The sequence below is a fragment of the Corythoichthys intestinalis genome, chromosome 15, assembly GCF_030265065.1.
Source record: "Corythoichthys intestinalis isolate RoL2023-P3 chromosome 15, ASM3026506v1, whole genome shotgun sequence".
In the NCBI taxonomy this organism is placed as follows: Eukaryota; Metazoa; Chordata; class Actinopteri; order Syngnathiformes; family Syngnathidae; genus Corythoichthys; species Corythoichthys intestinalis.
In genome coordinates, this window is record NC_080409.1 from 9,213,374 (window position 1) to 9,235,119 (window position 21,746).

The 21,746-nt window shown below is 42.0% G+C and overlaps 1 protein-coding gene across 1 annotated transcript in view; it reads right to left on the bottom strand.

Annotated features, from left to right (window-relative positions):
• Positions 1-21,746, bottom strand: part of rtn1a (reticulon 1a) — a 76,895-nt gene that overhangs the window by 44,815 nt on the left and 10,334 nt on the right. The window contains exon 2 of the mRNA XM_057859262.1: positions 1,511-2,197. Coding sequence (XP_057715245.1) covers positions 1,511-2,197 — 687 coding nt within the window. The remainder of the gene's footprint in view (positions 1-1,510; positions 2,198-21,746) is intronic.

Below are 21,746 nucleotides of genomic sequence, written 5' to 3' on the forward strand. Positions count from 1 at the left end.
CTGAATCCCATAGAACACCTGTGGAGAGATCTGAAAATGGCAGTTTGGAGAAGGCACCCTTCAAATCTCAGAGACCTGGAGCAGTTGGCCAAAGATGAATGGTCTAAAATTCTAGCAGAGAATTGTAAGAAACTCATTGATGGATACTGGATGTGGTAGGGTGCCAATACTTTTGTCCGGCCCATTTTTGGAGTTTTGTGTAGAATGATAATGAATGAATCTTTTTTTTCATTCTCCTTTGTGTTTTTCCATTGCAAGCAAAATAAAAGAAGATATTACTAACCAAAGCATTTGTAATTGAAATCATTTTCTAGGAGAAATATAGCATCATCTGACAGAATTTCAGGGGCGCTAATATTTTTGGCCAGCAGTGTACCTGTCTTGCTGAGTGTGTATAATCATAAAAAGATGTGCCACATTCGCTGGTTTGGTAGCACTAAACCGAATTATTCCTTTAAATCTCAGGTCATCATTGTAAATTTGAAGCTATTGAAGCAATTACAAAAAAAAAATCATAATCTACGTTCTTTAAAAAACGACCTTCAGTAAAAATTGTAGGACTAGATAAGTGATTAAAAACGAAAAAACAACAACGCATTTTTGGGCAAATGGTAGTTTCTTTGCTGTCAAATGAAAGTTTCCCTGCGTTGCGCGGGAAAAATTAACTGAATATTATCGATCAGGGGTCTCCAAACTACACACACATAGGGCCGCAGTGGGTACACGATTTCATTTTAACCAAAGAACCAATCTGGTTGCCTTGAACTCCAGACTCACCGCTGTTCTAGCGATAAGAGTCTGGCGACCGTTTGACGGATCAAATTTCCAGTGCAGCGCAAGCCACAGCAAACAGACAGCGGAGTGGACCAATCAGTGACGGGCAGATGTGACATTGGTAAAGCGACAAGAAATGCTACCGCGTTGAAATAAACATACGAGGAGAACGGAGAAGTTCATTCAACATGGCTAGAGCGAGACAGACTGTTGGTTTTAGCGGCTCGATGTGTTTTTGGTCATTTAACACAAAATTTACCGTGGATTGGAACATATTCTTGGCTCTATTGTTTGCCATCTGTGTTGTTGTGGAGACGACTTCTGACGCGCAAAAGTGACGTTGCTCGTTGAGAACACGTCACGCAAATAAACAAATCTCATTGCACGGTAACTTTCGCTCGGGTTCGAGAGGCCAATGAGGAGCTGGGTTCCAGACTCTTCTAACAGTGATTGAAAAATACAGGCAGAACAGTCTGGCCGTGCCAGGCAACCAATCTGGTGTCTTCCAAGTGTAATTGTTTGACTGCAGTCAGATGCTGCTTAATTTAGCAGAAACCTCATTGATTAAATTATCTGTGCTGGATCGGTTGGAACAAAAACCAGGACTCACAGCGGCCGTTGACGACCAGTTTGGAGACCCCTGTTATAGATGGTAGCTTTTGCATTACATCAATTTAGGGGGGGGGGGAATCTAGCATTCTTGAAAATGTGGATGCTTGGAGGCCAGGCTGCTTACGTGTGGGAGAAGTATTGGGGCTGGAGGCAGGGCTGTCATCCTCTGGTTCTGACAGGGTCACCGTGGGGACCCCCTGGAGGCCCACGCTAAGCACATTCTCACGGTCTGACCCGGCGGTCGAAGAGTGAAGCGGCCGGGGCTCAGCCTCGGACGTCGGAGCCCGCGACTCGGTCAGGGTGATCTTCACAGGGCTGGCTGACTGCGGCGTGCCGCCCAAGTTCCGGTAGGAGCGGTAGTCGGACAGCTCCTCATCGGATGGTTCCTCCACATAAGGGAATGAGTGGGACCCCAGGGCCGGGCCCAGGTTCTCGTCTTCTTCCTCATCCTCTTCTTCTTTTTCAGGGTTTCGATCGATGTAGCTACCCAGTGAAGAACGACCGCTCGATCCCGCGTCTGCTGGCCGTCGCTCGTGGCGATCGTCCCCGTGGCTTATGTCCATGTAGTTGTAGGATTCCGTCTTTTCCGAGCCAATCAGCGACTCGGGCTTGTCGTCGGGCACTGTTTTTGTGCCGGAGCTGAAGCCGTACATGTCGGAGGAGAAGCGGTCCAGGCCGGAGGAAGCTTTCGCATTGTCAGACAGGTAGGAAGATTCCAGACCGGATGTAAAGCTCTGATTGGACAGCAAGGATGTGTACACGTCACCGTCGTCGTTCATAGGCTTCCGGAAGAGGCCTGACATGGGGTCACCTGTAGGAGGAAAAAGTGCAATTAGATCAAATGGAGATGGCTTGAAAAGACAGAAATCTGATGCCACTCTGTGACACGTGATCCTTATTGTTTTAGCGTGCTCTTGGTCAGAGTGGATGCACTGTTGGGCTGCCCGGCAATAACAGAGGCTAGTTGTGCCCATGCTGGGGACAAAGGCAGATTGTTCAGCCAACCCCCCCCCCCAAGAAAAAAAGCCACAACCAGAGTCTGTTCTCACTCTTCTCTGTCACTAAAGCCTTAATCCCTTTCTAGGGCACTTATTAGCTGCCATTGACAGCACTAGACATCAATGGCACTAAAACGAGTGTTCACAACTTCTAAATGAATTAGAAATGTATTGATACCAATGGCAGGCAATGAGTTAAACATAATGACATTTTGAGAGTAAAAAAACCCTTTAAAATATTATTAGAAGCTCCAGTGTATCACAAAAGTGAGTACACCCCTCTCATTTCTGCAGATATTTAAGTATATCTTTTCATGGGACAACACTGACAAATGACACTTTGACACAATGAAAAGTAGTCTGTGTGCAGCATATATAATAGTTAATTTATTTTCCCCTCATAATAACTCAAAATATAGCCATTCATATTTAAACCTCTGGCAACAAAAGTAAGTACACCCCATAGAAACTACGTACATCCCTAAATGTCTAATGTCTACTGCTTGTCATTTTACCCTCCAACATGTCATGTGACTTGTTACAGGAGTACTCTCAGCATTACTGCAGAGATTAAAGAGGTGGGGGGTCAGTCTGTTAGTGCTCAGACCATACGCCGCACTCTACATCAAATTGGTGTGCATGGCTGTCACTCCAGGAGGAAGTCTCTTCTGAAGACGGTACACAGGAAAGCCCGCCCGTCTCATAAGACCATAGGACATGGTTCCAGTAATCCATGTGCTTTGTTGACATGCACAGCAAACTGTTTGCGGGCTTTCTTGTGTACCGTCTTAAGAAGAAGATTTCTCCTGGGGTGAAAGCCATGCACACCAATTTGATGTAGAGTCACATGACATTTTGGAGGGAAAATGACAAGCAGTACTCAATTTGGACATTTAGGGATGTAGTATGTTTTTCAAAGGGGTGTACTCATTTTTGTTGCCAGGGGTTTAGATATTAATGGCTATATTTTGAGTTATTTTGAGGGGAAAATAAATTAACAATATCATATAAGCTGCGCACAGACTACTTTTCATTGTGTCAAAATGTCATTTTGTCAGTGTTGTCCCATGAAAAGGTATACTTAAATATCTGCAGAAATGCTAGGGGTGTACTCACTTTTGTGATACATTGTATAACCAGAGTGTATCTCTGTTTTTATTCATGAAAATGGACCTATCGCAAAGCCCTGCACCCTTTAAAACCTGAACAACCAAAGGCTCCGTACGATTCTCTCAATGACAGTGACTGAGTGAACGAACGAGTTATGGATGATGGCGGTCATTCAAATTTCTAAATTTGCCCTACCACAGCTGGCCATAGACCAGTTTTTTAAAAATGAAATGTTTTCTGTTTTTGAAATGAATTTCATCTAGAAGCAGTCAGAGAGGGTTGCAGTAGGCAGTGGAGTTGTATGTCCATGGTATTAAATTTTACAGAGAGGAGACCATTATTATAATCGAGGTGAAATGCTACCACTCGCAACCCCACAGGCCGAATATCTATCTAGCTACAGTGAAGTGATACAGTGAAATAAGTATTTGAACACCCTGAGATTTTGCAATTCTCCCACTTAGACATGATGGACGGGTTTGAAATTTTCGTGGGATGTGATTGTCCACTATGAGAGACATTCTTAAAAAAAAAAATCACAGTGCATGATTTTTTAACAAGTTATTTGTATTATACTGCTGCAAATAAGTATTTGAACACCTGAGAAAATCCAGAGGTGCTAAATAAACAACTTACCTCATGAACATACAGTACATGTGCAACATATATAATAACGAATGCATAAACAAACATTTTAGCTCAAACCATAGACTTGATAATGTATTGACGGGTCAGCTCGGTCATGCACTGTGCCTCGCATTCAGTTAGGGGGCCGCCCACCTCAAGAGGAGCTATTCACAAACACACGCACGCAACAATCTAACGCCGGATTTCTGTTAAAAAAATACGAAAGCTGTACCGCATACAAACAGGAAGGATTGTCTCAGGAGTGATTTGTTGGAGGATTCAAGGTAATTATTATGTTTTTCGTACCATGCATGCATTTTAAAACTTTGTGAAAAAATCAGTGGGAGAAATTAGCCGCTACTGCACTGGCATCATAGTTTGCAATATTTACGTAAAATAAATGCTAACTGCATGTTTTTTTTTTGCTTTTAACCAAGAATCGAGACTGTTTTACATCAATATCTATAAAGAATTATGGGATTTAAGCATTTATTCACAAGAATTTTCACCGGAAAAGCTCAGTTTACATCAGGCGGCCGCTAGCTACATTCACTAACAGACTATCATTGTACTTCGACATATTTACGTAAAATAAATGCTAACTGCACGTTTTTTTTTTTTTTTTTGCTTTTAACCAAGAATGGAGACTGCTTTACGTCCATATCTATAAAGAATTCGGGGATTTAGGCATATATTCACAAGAATTTTCCCCGAAAAAGCTCTGTTTACATCAGGCGGCCGCTAGCTACAGTACATTCACTAACAGACTAGCATTGTACTTCGACATATTTACATAAAATAAATGCTAACAGCACATTTTTTTTGCTTTTAACCAAAAATCGGTCCTGTTTTACGTCCTTATCTATAAAGAATTCGGGGATTTAAAAATGTATTCAAAAGAATTTTCACCGGAAAAGCTCTGTTTACATCAGGCGGCCGCTTGCTACACTTACTAACAGCCTAGCATTGTACTTCGACATATTAATGTAAAATCAATGCGAACTGCACGTTTTTTTTGCTTTTAACCAAGAATTGAGACTGTTTTACGTCCATATCTATAAAGAATTCGGGGATTTAAGCATTTATTCACAAGAATTTTCAACGAAAAAAGCTCATTGTCTGTGATTCCACTCGGTCAGCTTTGACGGCCTCGCCACCAATGCAAGCCCCCTATTTATAGGCCCCGTGTCCCGTTTTTTTTTTTGCTTTTAACCAAGAATCGAGACTGTTTTACGTCCATATCTATAAAGAATTGGGGGCTATAAGCATTTATTCACAAGAATTGTCACCGGAAAAGCTCTATTTACATCTACTGGCCGCTAGCTACACTTACTAACAGCCCAGCATTGTACTTCGACATATTTACGTAAAATAAATGCTAACTGCACGTTTTTGTTTTTTTTTTTGCTTTTAACCACGAATCGAGACTGTTTTACGTCCATATCTATAAAGAATTCAGGGATTTAAGCATTGAGTCACAATAATTTTCAATGAAAAAAGCTCTTTGTATGTTATTCCACTCGGTCAGCTTTGACGGCCTCGCCAACAATGCTATTTATAGGCCCCGTGTCCCGTCAAAATAATATATAAAGTCTATGCTCAAACAAAAACTTACCCTATGTTGGTCTTAACAGGGAGCACCTGGACTTGTTAGCCATGTTAGATGAGTTATGTCATATTCAATGTTGACACTAGAGGACAGTATATCCACCCAAATCAATTAAACTAAATTCAAACGCTTTCAAAACAAAGCTTTACAACACTCCAATTAAACGATCTTTGAAGCAGCAACATTTTTGAAAGATTTTTTCTTATTGAATTAGTCGAGTTAATTGAAGTCACTATTAAGTAAACTATCAGTGAGCACTGCGCAAACAATCACTCTGTATTATGTCCAACGTTTCAGCACTTCTGCATAGGAATAACAGCTTATGGCCATGCCCCCACACATATTACTGATATTTGTGTTGTGCTGTGCAGAAGTCTCGTTGGCCCCTCCTCCTGTCCTCTAGCCCCCGCTTCTTCCCGCACAGGGGTGGCACTATAAATAGTCTGGCTCCAGCTGCTGGGCTGGGATGAGAGGGGGAAAGAAAGATTTCAAAACGGCAGCCTTTGGGTGAGCAGCAGAGGGAGGATGAAGACCGAAGTGACAGAGGAGACAGCGGTTCAGGACGTCCCTCCCTTTGCTTCCTCTCTAAAAGCCCGCCCGCCCTTCCTTTGTCATTAACAATACACCACGGCGTGTGGAGCACAGCCGTAAGTCACGCTATATAAGCATCCCAGATGACCCGAAAGAGGTCACGGAGAATAGGAAACACCACTGTTGGCTGCCACTGACGGTGACAGACTTCCAATCCACAAAGTAGTTTGGAGGTCTAGTGCCATCATTAGCAAAATTGGAGGACATTTTATGCCCACCCTTCAAATTTTAAAATAATCTACATGCAATATTGCACAGGCGTCGACAATATAATTTGCCCGGTGGTCCGGACGGTTTTAAAACCACCAGAATACTCCAACCACTGGCTCGCTGGGGCCAGTAAAAATATTGTGTCAATTTTGAAAAATAAAATCTTATTTCACATTCTTTCCCAGTGTGACATTACGACATAACTTTATGGCATTACGTTATCCCGATCAAAGACAACTCTTACAGTCCTAGCAGCCAGCCGTTGTTCTCCATGGGGCATGAACATAGAGCCACCTGATTACTTCTGCTGATTGATTGTCAGTATAATGTTATACTACAAGACGACATGTTTCTGAAAGCCCCAGGACCCGGCCCCAGCATATCTTTTGTGAGCATTGAGGTCTTCATCAGACATTCCCATTCAGACTCGCAAAACCACAGGGCTGGATTGCTCCAATTAGAAACTTGAGTGTTTGCAGGGCAGGGCTGCTTTGGCTCTGTCGGACAGTGGACCACTCAGGCAGGCAATTGGGCGGACAACCTTTTTACAGTACAAGGGACGGTGTAATGAAAAACAAAACAAAAAAAATTTTATGTGGTGACATATGACATGTCGCCATTTTCCCAGGGATATGTGTTGGAGGTTGTTGCTGAAGCAATTTTCCCTTCTGCGCCTCTTTGCACCCACATGAGAGTGAGCTAATTCCTTTGCAAGACCCACCAAGAAGTCCACCTGTATCTCTTGCCTTCCAGTGCATGCCTGATACAACACATATGCATTCAGTGCTGCCATGTCAATTATGTTGTAGAACACGGCGACTTGCCATCTCTGTGTTCCTCCGTGTTTGACAAAGACAAGAGAGCCCTGGATTTGCAAATATTCAAGATGCTAATTGCAGCTATCCAGAGTGACCCCCACCCCCCTCCTTCACACCTAGGCTGCTTGATTGCTTGTTTGAGTGGTCTATTGATTGACAAAGCCAAGTAGTCAGTTTGGTATCGGGATCATTTGACGCCTTTCTGGTATTTCATTATAGCCAAAAAAACGGCATGTGACGTCACAACAGCGCTTCCAGTGTTAATGAGAATGAAACCTATGGTATGAACATAATGTGATAAATCATCTGTGTGACTTCACCAATACCAGCTGACTCCGTGCCGGATCTGGCCTCAGCTCGCCAGATCCCCGTAGCAATCACACCCGCTGAATGTCAGTGCGCCAGATGCCGCCCGTGTCATCAATCTGACAGTCCAAATGATATGTTAGCCACTGGTCCGGGGCGAACCATGCACACTGGACGCGCTAAAAACCTGAAATTTAACGTTCGGTATGTGACGTCACAACAGCGTACCCTAAAGGTGGGCATCAGCTGTCATTGACAGCAATAGCAACGAAGATGGAATGTGTGTATTTGCAGCTGCAGCTAATCAATATTGAACAAACAGATGTTGGTAATACAAATGTTGAAGCGTAAGCGACAAAGGAAACGTTTGGAAATGTTTGAAAACGGCGGTGTTGTGGTGCTGAACTGGAAACGTTCTGAGCGGACCAATCACAGTTCTTCGACATTCACGTCACGCTCGTTGACGTGAGACGAGTAGTCAGGACATTTTCGGAGGTGCTTGTCAGAAACAACCTTAAACAGGAGAACAAGCAGGATTCAGGACACATCATCTCAGCGTACGGAAAATTTTATGGTAAATGCTTTATTCAAAGTCATAATTGCGTTTTGATGTCACTCCTGGACTGCTAAACAAGTTATTCAATCCAGCGTTAATAAAATGGCCGGTGTATTCAAGTGATCTGCCATGTCTGCAAGTTAATTCAAAATTTGTTGCATGACAACACATGGAAGGAGAAAGCATTTACTCTGTGTTGCTGTAAATGTTTCAATGTTTGTTTACGATTATTGAAACTGAGCCCCTCCTCCATGTATTTGTGTATTTCCGCCCTGATTGCACAAATGGGTGTGCCTGGGACCAAGTGCCGCTGATCATCATCCGCAGCTTACTTAAACCAGTCTTTGGGCTTACATCATTGCCAGATCAACAATTCACCAACAGGTATGTGACTTTCAGTTAGTGATGGTGAAATGAAGCCTCATGAGGCATTGCACCACTTGAGCCAATTGGTTCGAGAAAGGGTTCATTTCTTGGAGCTTAATGTGTCCACGGAACCACCTGCTGGCTAAGTGTATAATTACAGTCATTTGTCTCCCACCCACATGAGTGATTCGTTAATTTTTGTGTGTGTGTCTGTTGGGAGGGTATTATTTAGCAAAATATTGACTCACCAAATCCTCGATGTACATATATTATTACATAAGTACATATTTTTTTTCTTCAACTTTCTTTTCATTGTTTTCCTGTCACAGAAGTTAAATTTGGCAAACATCTTCAGCAATGGGATCAAACTCATAACCTGAGTGACCATAATGTATGGGGGGGCAGTACCCCCTGAATCAAAAAGAAAAAAAAAGGACCTATACATATGAAACGAAAAAACGCACACACAGACATAAACGGTACCTCACAGGCGATGTCTCCTGTAGGTCAGCAGTGCCAAGCAGCTCCCCAAAAATCAACGTACAACAAATTATACATACAAACATATGAACTTTTGGGTCCAGTAAGAGGAGTGGCCACATACACTCACAGTCATACGTCACTCATGAAGTAAAACCTACAACATTTTTTTAATGCAGTGTTTGTGTGAAAATGATTCCATAAATGGCTGTGTGAAAATGATTCCATAAATGGCATTATCATAATGTGGCAGGTTTTTTTTCTGAAAATGACATATGCGTATGTAGCCGGTGTTGAATGGATCCGCGCCGCGCAACCCAATCCGCCCCCATTGTCCTGGACAGGACTCGAACTCACGGCGCACGACGCATCCTGCATGGCGGGTGGATCCTCTGACCACCAAGCAAGAAGCCAACGGACCTGCGTGTACCCGTTACACTTAATCACGAACAGAACAGTAAACGTGTTTGTGTAACATGACAAAGGGTAGTAATTATGTTTGTGCAATTTGGACATTGATACAGCTACAGGATGGTGGGATTTTTCATTCTGTTACATAAAAAAAAAAAAAAAAAAATCCACAGAGAGAAAGTCCTATTTCTTCATCTATCAACTACTGTGCCCTTCTCTCAACTCACTTAAACTTTTCACTCTCCAAACGACCTCCAAACTATCCAAACTCTCACCTGATCGCAACTCTCCTTCAAACACCCACATTTTGAATGCAGCCAGAGTTGTTGATAGACTGTAGCGAGCTGTCGAACCATGCAGCAAATGTAAAGCACTGCCTGAAGCAATCACGTGGTACGGCTGGGCAGCAGGGCTTTGGACGTCATCATTTTCGGAACCTCCCCTATATGAAGCGAGCCTCGGTACGCGCTTCACGGAAGAGTCCCTTCATTACTCGACACACGCTTCGTGACATCACTAATTGCCAGATCAACAACTCACCAACAGGTATGTGACGTTCAGCTAACAAAGAATCTTGTAATCCTGATACTGAGCTCATATTTGTGTCTCCCTCTCATCGTCAATGAATTAGGTCCCCCGTTACACCAGTGGCCTGTACTACGAACAGAGTTCAACCTACCCAGAAGTAACACAGGGTTCCAGCAGGGTTGACAAAACCTGGTTATCTCGTTTGGGGTTAATTGGTGCTACGACGCTGATTATGAAGTTGATTTGCTGAACCTGTGTTAACCCAATCAGAGTTACTGCGTGTTCACATAAAAGGGGGCGGATACCAGAGTCAAAATCAGCTTTTGACGATGGCACGGGCACCTTATTTCTCAGATCAGAAATGCACACTAATTATGCGGCGTTATGAAGAATCTAAATCCATCCTCACCACGAAATCCAACACAGCTTCAGCGAGTAGAGCACGACTGGTCTGTTGGCAGCAAATTATAGATCGTGTGAATGCGTAAGTTTGCCAGTTTTACTTAGTATGTCCATGAAAAGAAATAAAGCCTGCTGTCAGGACAATAAAATAAGCTTTGCTACATTAACTGTAAGAAATAATCGTATGTGCATCACCACATGAAGCAAGATGATTGTATGCTTAGTCTGCTTGACTGTATGAATCTATGTATGTCCTTGGAACATCTTCAGAGGCAACAGCAGCAGAAAACGTACCTGGCAACAGGTCAAAATTATAAGAGCATCATCCAAAATGGTAAGTGTGTATGGTTTGGATAGGGGGGACAGAAGAGAGGGAGAATGAAAATATGCTTTTCTTTCACAGCCAACAAGAAGAAAGTTGCAGTGAGGGGCACGGGAGAAGGAAGTGCACCAGATTCCTTCACTGTGGCTGAAGAGTTGGCCCAAGCCAACAACAGTGGCAAGCCAACTTTGGAGGGGATGGAGTGGGTGCATTCCACCCCTGTGCAGTGGAAATGTACACCCTCTATGTGCTGGGTAATATATGGCATTGAGGTTCCATGTTAAAAGGACTTGTGTTTTTAGTGACATGTCATGTTTTTTTTTGGAGAATGGACACATGGCAACCACTACACCACAGCGTATGAACAGTGAAACTCAGGCCCAGGTAATTAAAACTCATAACATTGCATGACCTCTAAATTATGCTGTCCATAAAGTATGTAGGTGCAGCCTGTAATTCTTTTCAGGATAGAGATGATGACACCCTAACTGCTATCTCTGACGCCCTCATGCAGGTGAAAACACTTTACTGCTGCTACTGTAGGCTGTGTGAATATTGTAGGAATAGTAACCCTTAAGCCTGAGTTACACTCCCGCGTTGCGGTGACGGCGCAGCGACTACGGCGTCATTCGACATTCGATAGTTCTGCGGTGAGGGAATGCGTTGCTCTGTAATTCACCGCCAGGCCACTAGAGGGATGTGGCGTTATGTTTGTACGGTTTTGGGGCATGCTTGTTGACTTCCGCTAGTCGGAGAAAAAATAAACAATGCAAGATGGAACTCTTGAAAGTAAATATTCTGCTCATCAACGCTGAATAAATATTGAACATAAAAATGTTGAGGGGCAGGCGACGCAGAAGACTGTTTCGAGGCGGTCTGGCCGACTTTTGATGCCGCACAGAGAGTTTTAGACTCGGGTGGAGAGAGCTAGCTGTGGCGGCTAGCTTCAAACTAGCGTCGAGCACTGCATTCATGGTCTGCAAAGCCCTCCAGCCCGATTTGTTTGCCGTGTCCTACAACCAGCCAGTGGGAAGCCATAACAGATTTCTGGCCTCTATGGAACTTCCCAAACTGCGTTGGGAGCCTTGATTTTAACGTTATCATAAATAGCACCGAGGCACTCTCAATCAGTGATGATGTATCGTGTGTGAACTGTCTGTTATTGAAAATTAAAGATCAAAACAACACTTGTGACATCAAATCTGTGCTTTATTCTTCATATACTTGAAGTGTGACACGTAAATAAGTCACAGACTCACAGCAAACATATGTACACAATAAATGATGAAGTGCACCAACCAAAAATACGAAATAAAGTGATAAAAAGTCGGTAGTTTTTGGCCGACTGGGACACCGCTTCGTGTGGCCACTCGATTCCAAACACACACGTCTCAGTGGTTCTTCCATTTTAAAATTTTTTTTTTTCAATCGCCTACCTTGCCATTTGGCAATCACAATAATGTCTTGACGAGACTTGCTCTTCGATGATACTCCCATCGGCTTGGTCCATTTTTGCGTGTAGAAAATAATGTTTGATTCTATTGTACAATGGCGGTGATTTGGCGCTAAACCGGAAACAACAGTCTGAGCGGACCAATCACAGTCCATTTTCGCCACGTCATACACGTCTACACGAAAAAAGAAAATTTGAGAGGCGCGCGACAGGCTACGGCGTAGGGTCGTTACTCAGTTCTTCCTTGACGGCGTAGGTCTGACGCGGAAGTATAACTCGGCCTTTACTCTTAAGTAGCGTGTCTGAATCAAGTTGTGTGGTGCTATTAATCTGTGTACTTCTTTTAAAGGAGGACTTGGAACCGCACTTGTTCTCTTCTGACGCCTCCCTGCCAGGGACCTCGCACTTCCATAAAGTACAGTTTCTTCCTCCTTGATTGATAAGTACCGAATCTTATCAATGCTAGGCTAATATGTTCATTCTGGGGTTGGGAATCTGTAGGCCAGAGTGGACAATGTCCGCAGTCTGTACAAAGGCTTGCTGGAATTGGATTGTGATAAGAGACCGGAGATAAAAAGCTAAAGCTTGAAATTGAAAAGCTGCAGCACGGGAAAGCGGTATTGGCCTAGTACATATTATCACTCCATTAATGTGTAGCATTCAGTTTGACTTCATGTTCTTTTCAGGCATGGGGGACTGCAAATAAATGAATATTGCTGAAATAATTGCGACATATTATTTTTGTCTTATTTATTTCAATTGTGTCAGTGATTGAAGAATCGGAAACCTGGGGTTAAGCAAGATCTAACAGACGACCAGGTTTGAGATGTGGCGTATATTGAATGGCAACATTCCCCGGTTTCAAATCCCTTTTCGTAGTCCCGGTTAGGCTGCACGCGATGAAGTTACCCTGATAAGCCAGAAAACCTGCTTCATAGTACAGGCCATAGAACCTTAACAAATACAATATGTTTAGTCTAAAAATGGGTCATCTTATTGTGGAGTTGGTTTTTGCAATTAGAATATTTTGTGAAACAATGTTATATTGTTGTATGTTGCATTAATAAATGGCATGAAAAAAGTGGTGTCATTATTGCTTTTAATAGACTAATTTAATTTGCAATATAAACACATTAAAGTATGATACATTGAACAAAATGGACCCCAATTTAATATTGAAAACTCTATTGCTACAATTTTGGCCCAGATTGGGTAACGTGTACCATATCTGGCCCATCGATTAATGTAGTGTCTGCTACTTTGGACCAGTTCTGGCCCAAAACTTTGCTGATCCGGCAAGTGACTCTTCACTGAGTTAGGGCTATTGTTCAAAAAGACACTGGTGCGGATCCGTTTTAAGAAGTTGGGCCGGAATTTGCAGTACATCTGGCCCATGTCATATTTTGCTATCTGGGTACAGAGAAAATAATAGCATCATAACGACGACCTAGCTTGAAAATCGTTAATCATAATTGACTTAGTCATCTGTTTCACGTCTAAATTGTTGCCACGACAACCGAGCCGGGGGAGACTTCCAGGGGGTGGTAAGGGGAGGGGAAGACAGGAAAGCTTCGCCCAGGCGCGGGGGTCACCTGCGGGGCCACCTCCTGGAGTTCCCAAGAAAAAAATGTTTTTTTGTGTGTGTGTGTGTGTGTGTGTGTGTGTGTGTGTGTGAGAGAGAGAATTTTATTCATGCTTAAAACACAACCATTATACATCATATTTTGTATGCTTTTGTTATGCTTGCATGAGAACATTGTAGCATAGAGCATCATTGTTATATTAACCTGTTTGAGTGTGCCTTCCCATAGCCTTGACTATTGTAGACTATATCACAATATGCCCAAATGTGGACTGTTATGTTCATGTGTTTTCCAATATGCCCAGAATGAATACAATGGAAGACTGTGGCTTATCAGACTGAGCCAGTGTTCAAGGTCATAACTTGAGGGGTTTTCCCCAACTAGAGATGTTTCCTGTAACTTGAGATGTTTTTACCAGGATATGCCATAGTAAGTTTCGGTTTTGTTTCTATGATGTCAACCTATAAATAGACGCATGCCCTGCATTTCTCTTTTGTCCACATGCGGAGAGGACACTTTGTGCGTGCTCCGCGTCTGTACCCGAGAGCTCATGTTCATAAAGCCTTCGAAGCAAAGCAATCCATAGTTGGGGTCTGATTCATTTCTCATCAAGCTATCGAGTTGACACCTGTCTTGGAGTTCAAAGTTGAATCTCCCTAATAGTGTGTGTGTTTTCCCCCCAAAATTAGAATATGTGTAAGTGATCAGTGGAGTCAATTTGGGTTTATTCATGTTTCTGGTTGGGTTATTCGTATTCGAGGGTTGGTGCACCCAGTAAAGTTCAAAACGGGTAAATGCTGACGCCACACGCAAGTTTATTACACGACGACGTTACACAAAAATGATAAACATAATTTTAGCACAAAAACTCCTAGGTCCAATAGTGACCAGTGGACTCAAAATCTGTGTGGGATGACAACACTCAACTGGCTGCATGATTTCGGCTACGCCTCTTATGTACATTATACACCTGTTTGCCAGTGGTAGAATGTGTAGAGAAATATTTCAGATACTTTGCATATATTCTTTCATTACTTTAAAACAATATGTATTTCAATCTAGGTCATTTACTTACTGTATGATTTGGTTTGTGACCAGAAGACCTGAGGGGTTTAAGAACTTCGAACTTTGTAATCAAAGTAAGAGAATTCCTGTCTTTACATTTTAGTATGTAAGAGGGGGCAAATAGGCCAAAGGAATGTTTGCTTTGATGACATCTCACCATTTGTTATCAGTGAACAGAAAGTCTTCTATCTTCTGTTCGCAATGAAACTCTTTTTTGGTGTGTCAATACATTATATGAATGCCTTACTTACACCCACTGGGAATGGGCTCACTTGTTCATTTGCATATAGATTTAAAAGTTGACGTGCCCTGAAAGCTGGGCCCTCCCTCGAACCTGAGAGTGACCGAAAGGTGAACAGGGAGAAGGGGCCCAGACCGGTCTGTATTGTCTAATTGTTTTGTCTCATTGTTGTTTCAATATGTCTTACTGTTCTATGTTCTGTTTTGTTACGTTTTGTCATCTTGTTATTTAATGTTTACCTTCTGTCCAATTGAGAGAAAAAAAAATTGCAAGTAGAAAATGCCGGCCTGGCTGTTTATTGCAGCACACAAAAATAAATTTTTCTACAAATGTTGCAAAGTAAAAGTACTTTTTTACTGTACATAAGAACATTTTTGTGTATCTGTACTATACTTGAGAACAAATAAGTGGTACATTTACTTCATTCATTTTACAGCACATATCTGTACCTTCACTCCACTACTTTTGTTACATGTTACTTTTTTGTTTCCCTCATTGTCAATTGATAGTTTCGTTTTAATGCTTCCGGTGCAATCGATTAGCCTGTGCATACCGTAATTGAGCACTAGATTGCAGCAACTCGAGTACAAGCAAGATTAGGCGAGTGAATGAAACAAGACCTAAATAAGATCATTTTTCCAAAAACCTAACACCAATTTCACAGCCATATCGACCAAGAAAAACAAAATCCATGAATTTGTGTTAATTTATTCTCGAAAGTGGAAACCTGGAATGTGTGCAAGATGTAAGAATGTGGCATATTGAATAGGCAACTCACCACAGCGCAGATACAGACCATAGACAACAGACCAAGTCACTGGCGTCGCTAGGCCTATTTTAGGGGGGCTTCCCCTAAAACTACTGGTGTTGTTTTATTATTAAAAAAAAAACAAAAAAAACTGGCATATTCACATGAAGTTGCCAGAATATTAGTTTAAATCAGGGGTGCCCAAGTCCGGTTCTCCAGAGCCCCTATCCAGCTTGTTTTCCATGTTGCCCTCCTCCAACACACCTGAATCAAATAATCAGGATCATTCTCAGGCTCCTGCAGCGCTTGCTGATGAGCTGATCACTTGATTCAGGTGTGTTAAAGGAGGGAGACATGGAAACCAAGCCGGATAGGGGCACCCCTGGTTTAAATTAATAACCATGTACCAGTTATTATTATTTTAAATATGAATATACACTGCAGGCCAAAGGTATTGGCACCCCTGCAATTCTATCAGATAATGCTCAATTTCTCCCAAAGAATGATTGCAATTCCAAATACTTTGGTAGTAATATCTTCATTTATTTTGATTGCAATGAAAAAACACAAAAGAGAATGATAAAAAAAAAAATTCATTATCATTTTACTCAAAAAATGGGCCGTACAAAAGTATTGGCACCGTTTGAAAATTCATGTGATGCTTCTCTAATTTGTGTATTTAACGGCACCTGTTATTTACGTGTTGCACATAACTGGTGGTGACAATAACTAAATCACACGTGCAGCCAGTTAAAATGGATTAAAGTTGACTCAACCTCTGTCCTGTGTCCTTGTGTGTACCACATTGAGCATGGAGAAAAGAAAGAAGACCAAATAACTGTCTGAGGACTTGAGAAGCAAAATTGTGCGGAAGCATTTGCAAACCAGTCCATCTCGAAAGACCTGAATGTTCCTGTGTCTACTGTGCGCAGTGTCATCAATAAGAGTAAAGCCCGTGGCACTGTGGCTAACCTCCCTAGATGAGGACGGAAAAGAAAAATTGACGAGAAATTTCAACGAAAGATTGTGCGGATGGTGGATAAAGAACCTCGACTAACATCCAAACAAGTTCAAGCTGTCCTGCAGTCCGAGGGTACAACAGTATCCACCCGTACTAGTCGTCGGCGTCTGAATGAAAAGGGACATTATGGTAGGATACCCAGGAAGACCCCACTTCTGAACCAGAGACATAAAAAAGCCAGGCTGGAATTTGCCAAAACATACATGAGAAAGCCAAAAGCGTTTTGGAAAACTGTTCTCTGGTCAGATGAGACAAAAGTAGAGCTTTTTGGAAAAAGGCATCAACATAGAGTTTACAGGGGGGAAAAAAACGAGGCCTTCAAAGAAAAGAACACGGTCCCCACAGTCAAACATGGCGGAGGTTTGCTGATGTTTTGGGTTGCTTTGCTACCTCTGGCACTGGATTCCTTGACCGTGTGCATAGCATTATAAAGTCTGAAGACTACCAACAAATTTTGCAGCATAATATACAGCCCAGTGTGAGAAAGCTGGGTCTCCCTCAGAGGTGATGGGTCTTCCAGCACGACAATGACCCAAAACACACTTCAAAAAGCACTAGAAAATGGTTTGAGAGAAAGCACTGGAGACATCTAAAGTGGCCAGCAATGAGTCCAGACCTGAATCCCATAGAACACCTGTGGAAAGATCTGAAAATGGCAGTTTGGAGAAGGCATCCTTCAAATCTCAGAGACCTGGAGGAGTTGGCCAAACAAGAATGGTGTATAAATCCAGCAGAGCATTGAATGAAACTCATTGATTGATACCGGAAACGGTTGTTTGCAGTTATTTTGTCTAAAGGTTGTGCTGCCAAGTATTCGGCTGAGGGTGCCAATACTTTTGTCCGGCCCATTTTTGGAGTTTTGTGTAAAATGATCATGATTTTAATTTTTTTCTAATTCTCTTTTGTGTTTTTTCATTGCAAGCAAAGTAAATGAAGATATTCATACCAAAGCATTTTTAATTGCAATCATTTTCCGGGAGAAATTGAGCATTATCTGAGAAAATTGCAGGGGTGCCATTACTTTTGGCCAGCACTGTAAATCTGTCAGTTTCCCCTCACTGATAGAAAGCCCTATCAGACTGCTTACTTATCCAATCCATTCCATTTGTTCATATAGAGAACACCCACATCACTAAAAATCCAGTCCGCATTTTCCCTGGGACTTATTCGTATCGGCACTGTGTGCATGTGTACTTCTGACGCCCACAGTCTTGAGTAGAGCGTGAACGTGAATAGATGGATGAAGGATGGACATAAAGCGGTTTTCAAGAAAGTGAGTATTTATCACTCCTGGGAGTAACAGTTAGTTAGCTCCAAACCCCAGCTAACAGCAGAAAGTCCCATGTAATTAATAAACCAATGCTCCGTGTTTGACACATAAAAAGCTGGTTTCCACACTACAGACAATCTCTGCTCATGTCTTATCTTTTTTGTTTTGCAGTCAAAAGTTACATCCCAGCGCTAAAGTAACACTGCTACTTATCAACTACGAGTTAGTTAGTCTGAAATACATTGTGAAGGTCCAAGTTGTATATAGAGTTAAGTCTTTTTTACAACTTTCTTTGGGGTGACTTCCTTCGAATCCGGAGCATCAGGTGTGTTTCTCACTTTACGCATAGATGAGTACAGGAGCTGTGCTCATTCACGTACAGTACAGGCTAAAAGTTTGGACACACCTCATTCAATGCAACACAAATGTCATAGTTTTATTACTTTCAGTGAGAATTCACAATGTAAATAGTCATGAAAACACAATATCCTGTAATCCATCAGTGCTTGCAATCGACGATTTTGACCCGGGCTGCGTTGCGTTCTCAATGATTGGCTTCCGCCCTGTTAATTTATTTAGGCTACGTTATTTAAGCAAAAGGATAAATGATATTTCTGAGGAGAAATGAGACACGGAGAAGTTACATACAATACATCATACATTTTAAGATCCAAGTATGAAAATTCAATACTTTTTAAAAAACTTTTTAAGGTATTATTTCCAAATTCATAAATTCACAGTTTTTAAGACTTTAAGAGCCCGCGGGAAGCAGAAAAGCATGTACAATGGTACCTTGACATATGATCGCTGCGACACACGATCTTTTCAACATCCGACATAAAATTTGATTCGCCATTTGTGTCTGCATCTGACGACATGCTCGAAATATGCCGATTTATGACAGCGCCACAATTTCTTTGTTTTGAATGAATGAACGGAATTTTATTGTCATCATCATTGGTATCATTGACAATCATTGACATTTACCTAATGTGATATGATTTGCCCGAGGGAACTGAAGAAGACGACAAAGGCGGACGGGATGAAGCATATGCTTATCAGTTTCCCATCCCCCATACAACTAAAGACGCACATTCAGGCATGGAATATACATAAAAAATGTAAAATAACACAGTCAACAACCTGGGTTTAGTAACTAAGCGTCCAGTCAAGCAGCTCGATTAATTTCAGGGCGTACAAGGTTATGACTTTGTCATGTCCCTGACATTTTTGCATCTGTTTGCTGTGGAACATTTTGTTGTGGCAATGTGTATGAAATGTTATCACAGCTGGTGTGAGTAGCGACTCAAAATGCTTTTCTTATAAGTCTCTTAAAAGGATACATTGCTGATGTGTACATGGTGGCAACAATTGGCGCACAAGGTCACTGTAGCAGTTTCATCAGACATGAATGTATGAGAAACTCAAACAACATGCTGTACATATTTTATCCCAAGATTTCTGTCTCCACAACGAAAACATGCTTATTATTCGTTTTATACAGTATCTTTTCCATATACTCAGTAAACTAGACATTTGAATCAGGAGCTCGGTAGACACAGCAGATAATTGTTTTTACAATTGGGGATTAGGAGTTTAATTGTAATACATTCCAGGAGATTGTCAATCATAATTGCAACACCCCCTCCCTCCTTAGATGCCCGATACATTTGTGTCATGTTACATCCGTGCAAATTAAAGTCAGAGCCTTTGTTGTCTTTAGTAGATAATCCTTAATGTGTTCAAGATTCTTGTAGAGACTCCTGCCGTTGATAAGTTTCAGCTTACTGTCCACATCCACGAGTTGTTATACTGGTCGGCTGTGTAGTATTTAGTTATCCAGCTATTGTAGTCAGCTGGTCAAGACTCGTAATAGCTTTAATCTTCATATCTTGCGTCTTGACAAGGATCCTGCAATCCGAGACCCAGGCGTTGGCTATTTTCCCAGGTTTCTTGAGTTGACGCGCTTTTCTTGCAATTTCGGCATTTTGGCGAGTCAAGTTGTCATTCAAAAAAATCTTTGACCCTCTCAGGTGGCGCTGGTTAAGCAGGGCAGTCTTGGTCTTGTGGTCTGCCAGCTTCATGAGAACCGTCACCGGTCCTCTCCCCCCAGATGGGAGCAGAAGGCAGCGACGGATGTCCAGCGGTTCCATGTTTATTCCATACTCTTTCAGCTTAGCAATTGCCAGTTGCGCTACTGTGTCCCCTGGGCTAGGCGTCAGTTGTAATCCAGAAATGATGAGCTCATTTGCGCGTCGGCACTGGTCGAGATCGTCAGCCTAAATTCCCAGCCTCTTGATGCGAACATCTCTCTCCTTGACCGCCTGCTTGAGTTTCTCGTTTTCAGCGCGAATTAAATGGAGCTCTCTGACGATTTCTTGATTCTGGTTTTGAATCAAGCCAGTCAAGGAGACCTCCAACTTCTGTATGGAGGATTTTATTTCATCCAAGTCTCCAGGTTTCAAATTCTTTGGAGCCATACTGGGAGTCAAGCTTGCTGGCCCTGAGCGCTTATCGTTTAAGATAAGAGAGTGCTTCAGGAGCTCAGAGTGCATCTGTACACGGTGAAGGCTGAGCAGCGAAAACTTTTCCTGCAAGATGCACGCACAGTGGATTTTCTTGTGAGAGAAATCAACATGGGTTCCAAGAATGTTAGTGCAGGTGTTGAAAAAAAGGAAAAGGTGAGGCTTACCATTGTTAATGAAGATGGAAATGATAGAAAAATATGAGCGTGGTGTGCGTGTCCGTGAACTGACTCGACAATAACTAATAATAATGTCTACGATCTCGACAGTCCTCCTCCGACCTCCGTTCGCATGTCTATATAAGTTAATGTGACAATTATTATGGTGGTAACGTCGCCAAAAAATCACCAGCTTCGTCAGGTTTTTAATCATTTATTTTAGAACTTGTGCAACACAACATGCCTATTGTCCGTCCCAGCTGAGCAAAGTGAAAGTAAAAAGTCCTCCCTCCCTCACTCTGTTGAGTCAGCCAAGCGGTGCGTTCGGGTGCACCACGCAAAACACATCCGCCACATTAAAACCTCATTCGTTACATTATTACAGCTATTATTATATTTATTACCATTATTATTTCATTCTTTCGATTTTTTAAAATAATTTAATTGTTTTGTTCTATATAATTGCTATTTGCGATAGTACCAGCTGCATTTTTTTAAGGATTTAGTGAAGGTTTTCGGGCTGTGGAACAAATTAATGGAATTAATGGGAAAATCTTGCTCAACATACGACCATTTGGATTTACAAACAAGGTCCTGGGACGGATTAACTTCGTACGTAGTGGTACCACTGTATTTTTAAAATTAAAAACACGTTCCTTTTCACCCGATTCCGATCCTCCGAAAAATGGTGCGATCATCCGATTTCCGATCGTGTGATCGGATCGGGACATCCCTACGTGATACAAATTTGATAGTTTATTTTCAATTAGTGATGAACATGTAGCAGAAAAACAAAAGCTTATTGTTCAAGAATTTGGACCCCAAAATGTCATGCAATTCTACAATGAGTTCAAGTTTCAACTTGATGCTGTTTGTCCAAACTGAGCCGAGTGACATGAACGCCCTTGATGTGATGCTTAAGCGAATCAACAAATAATCCTCTTTATTCCACTACTCACGTC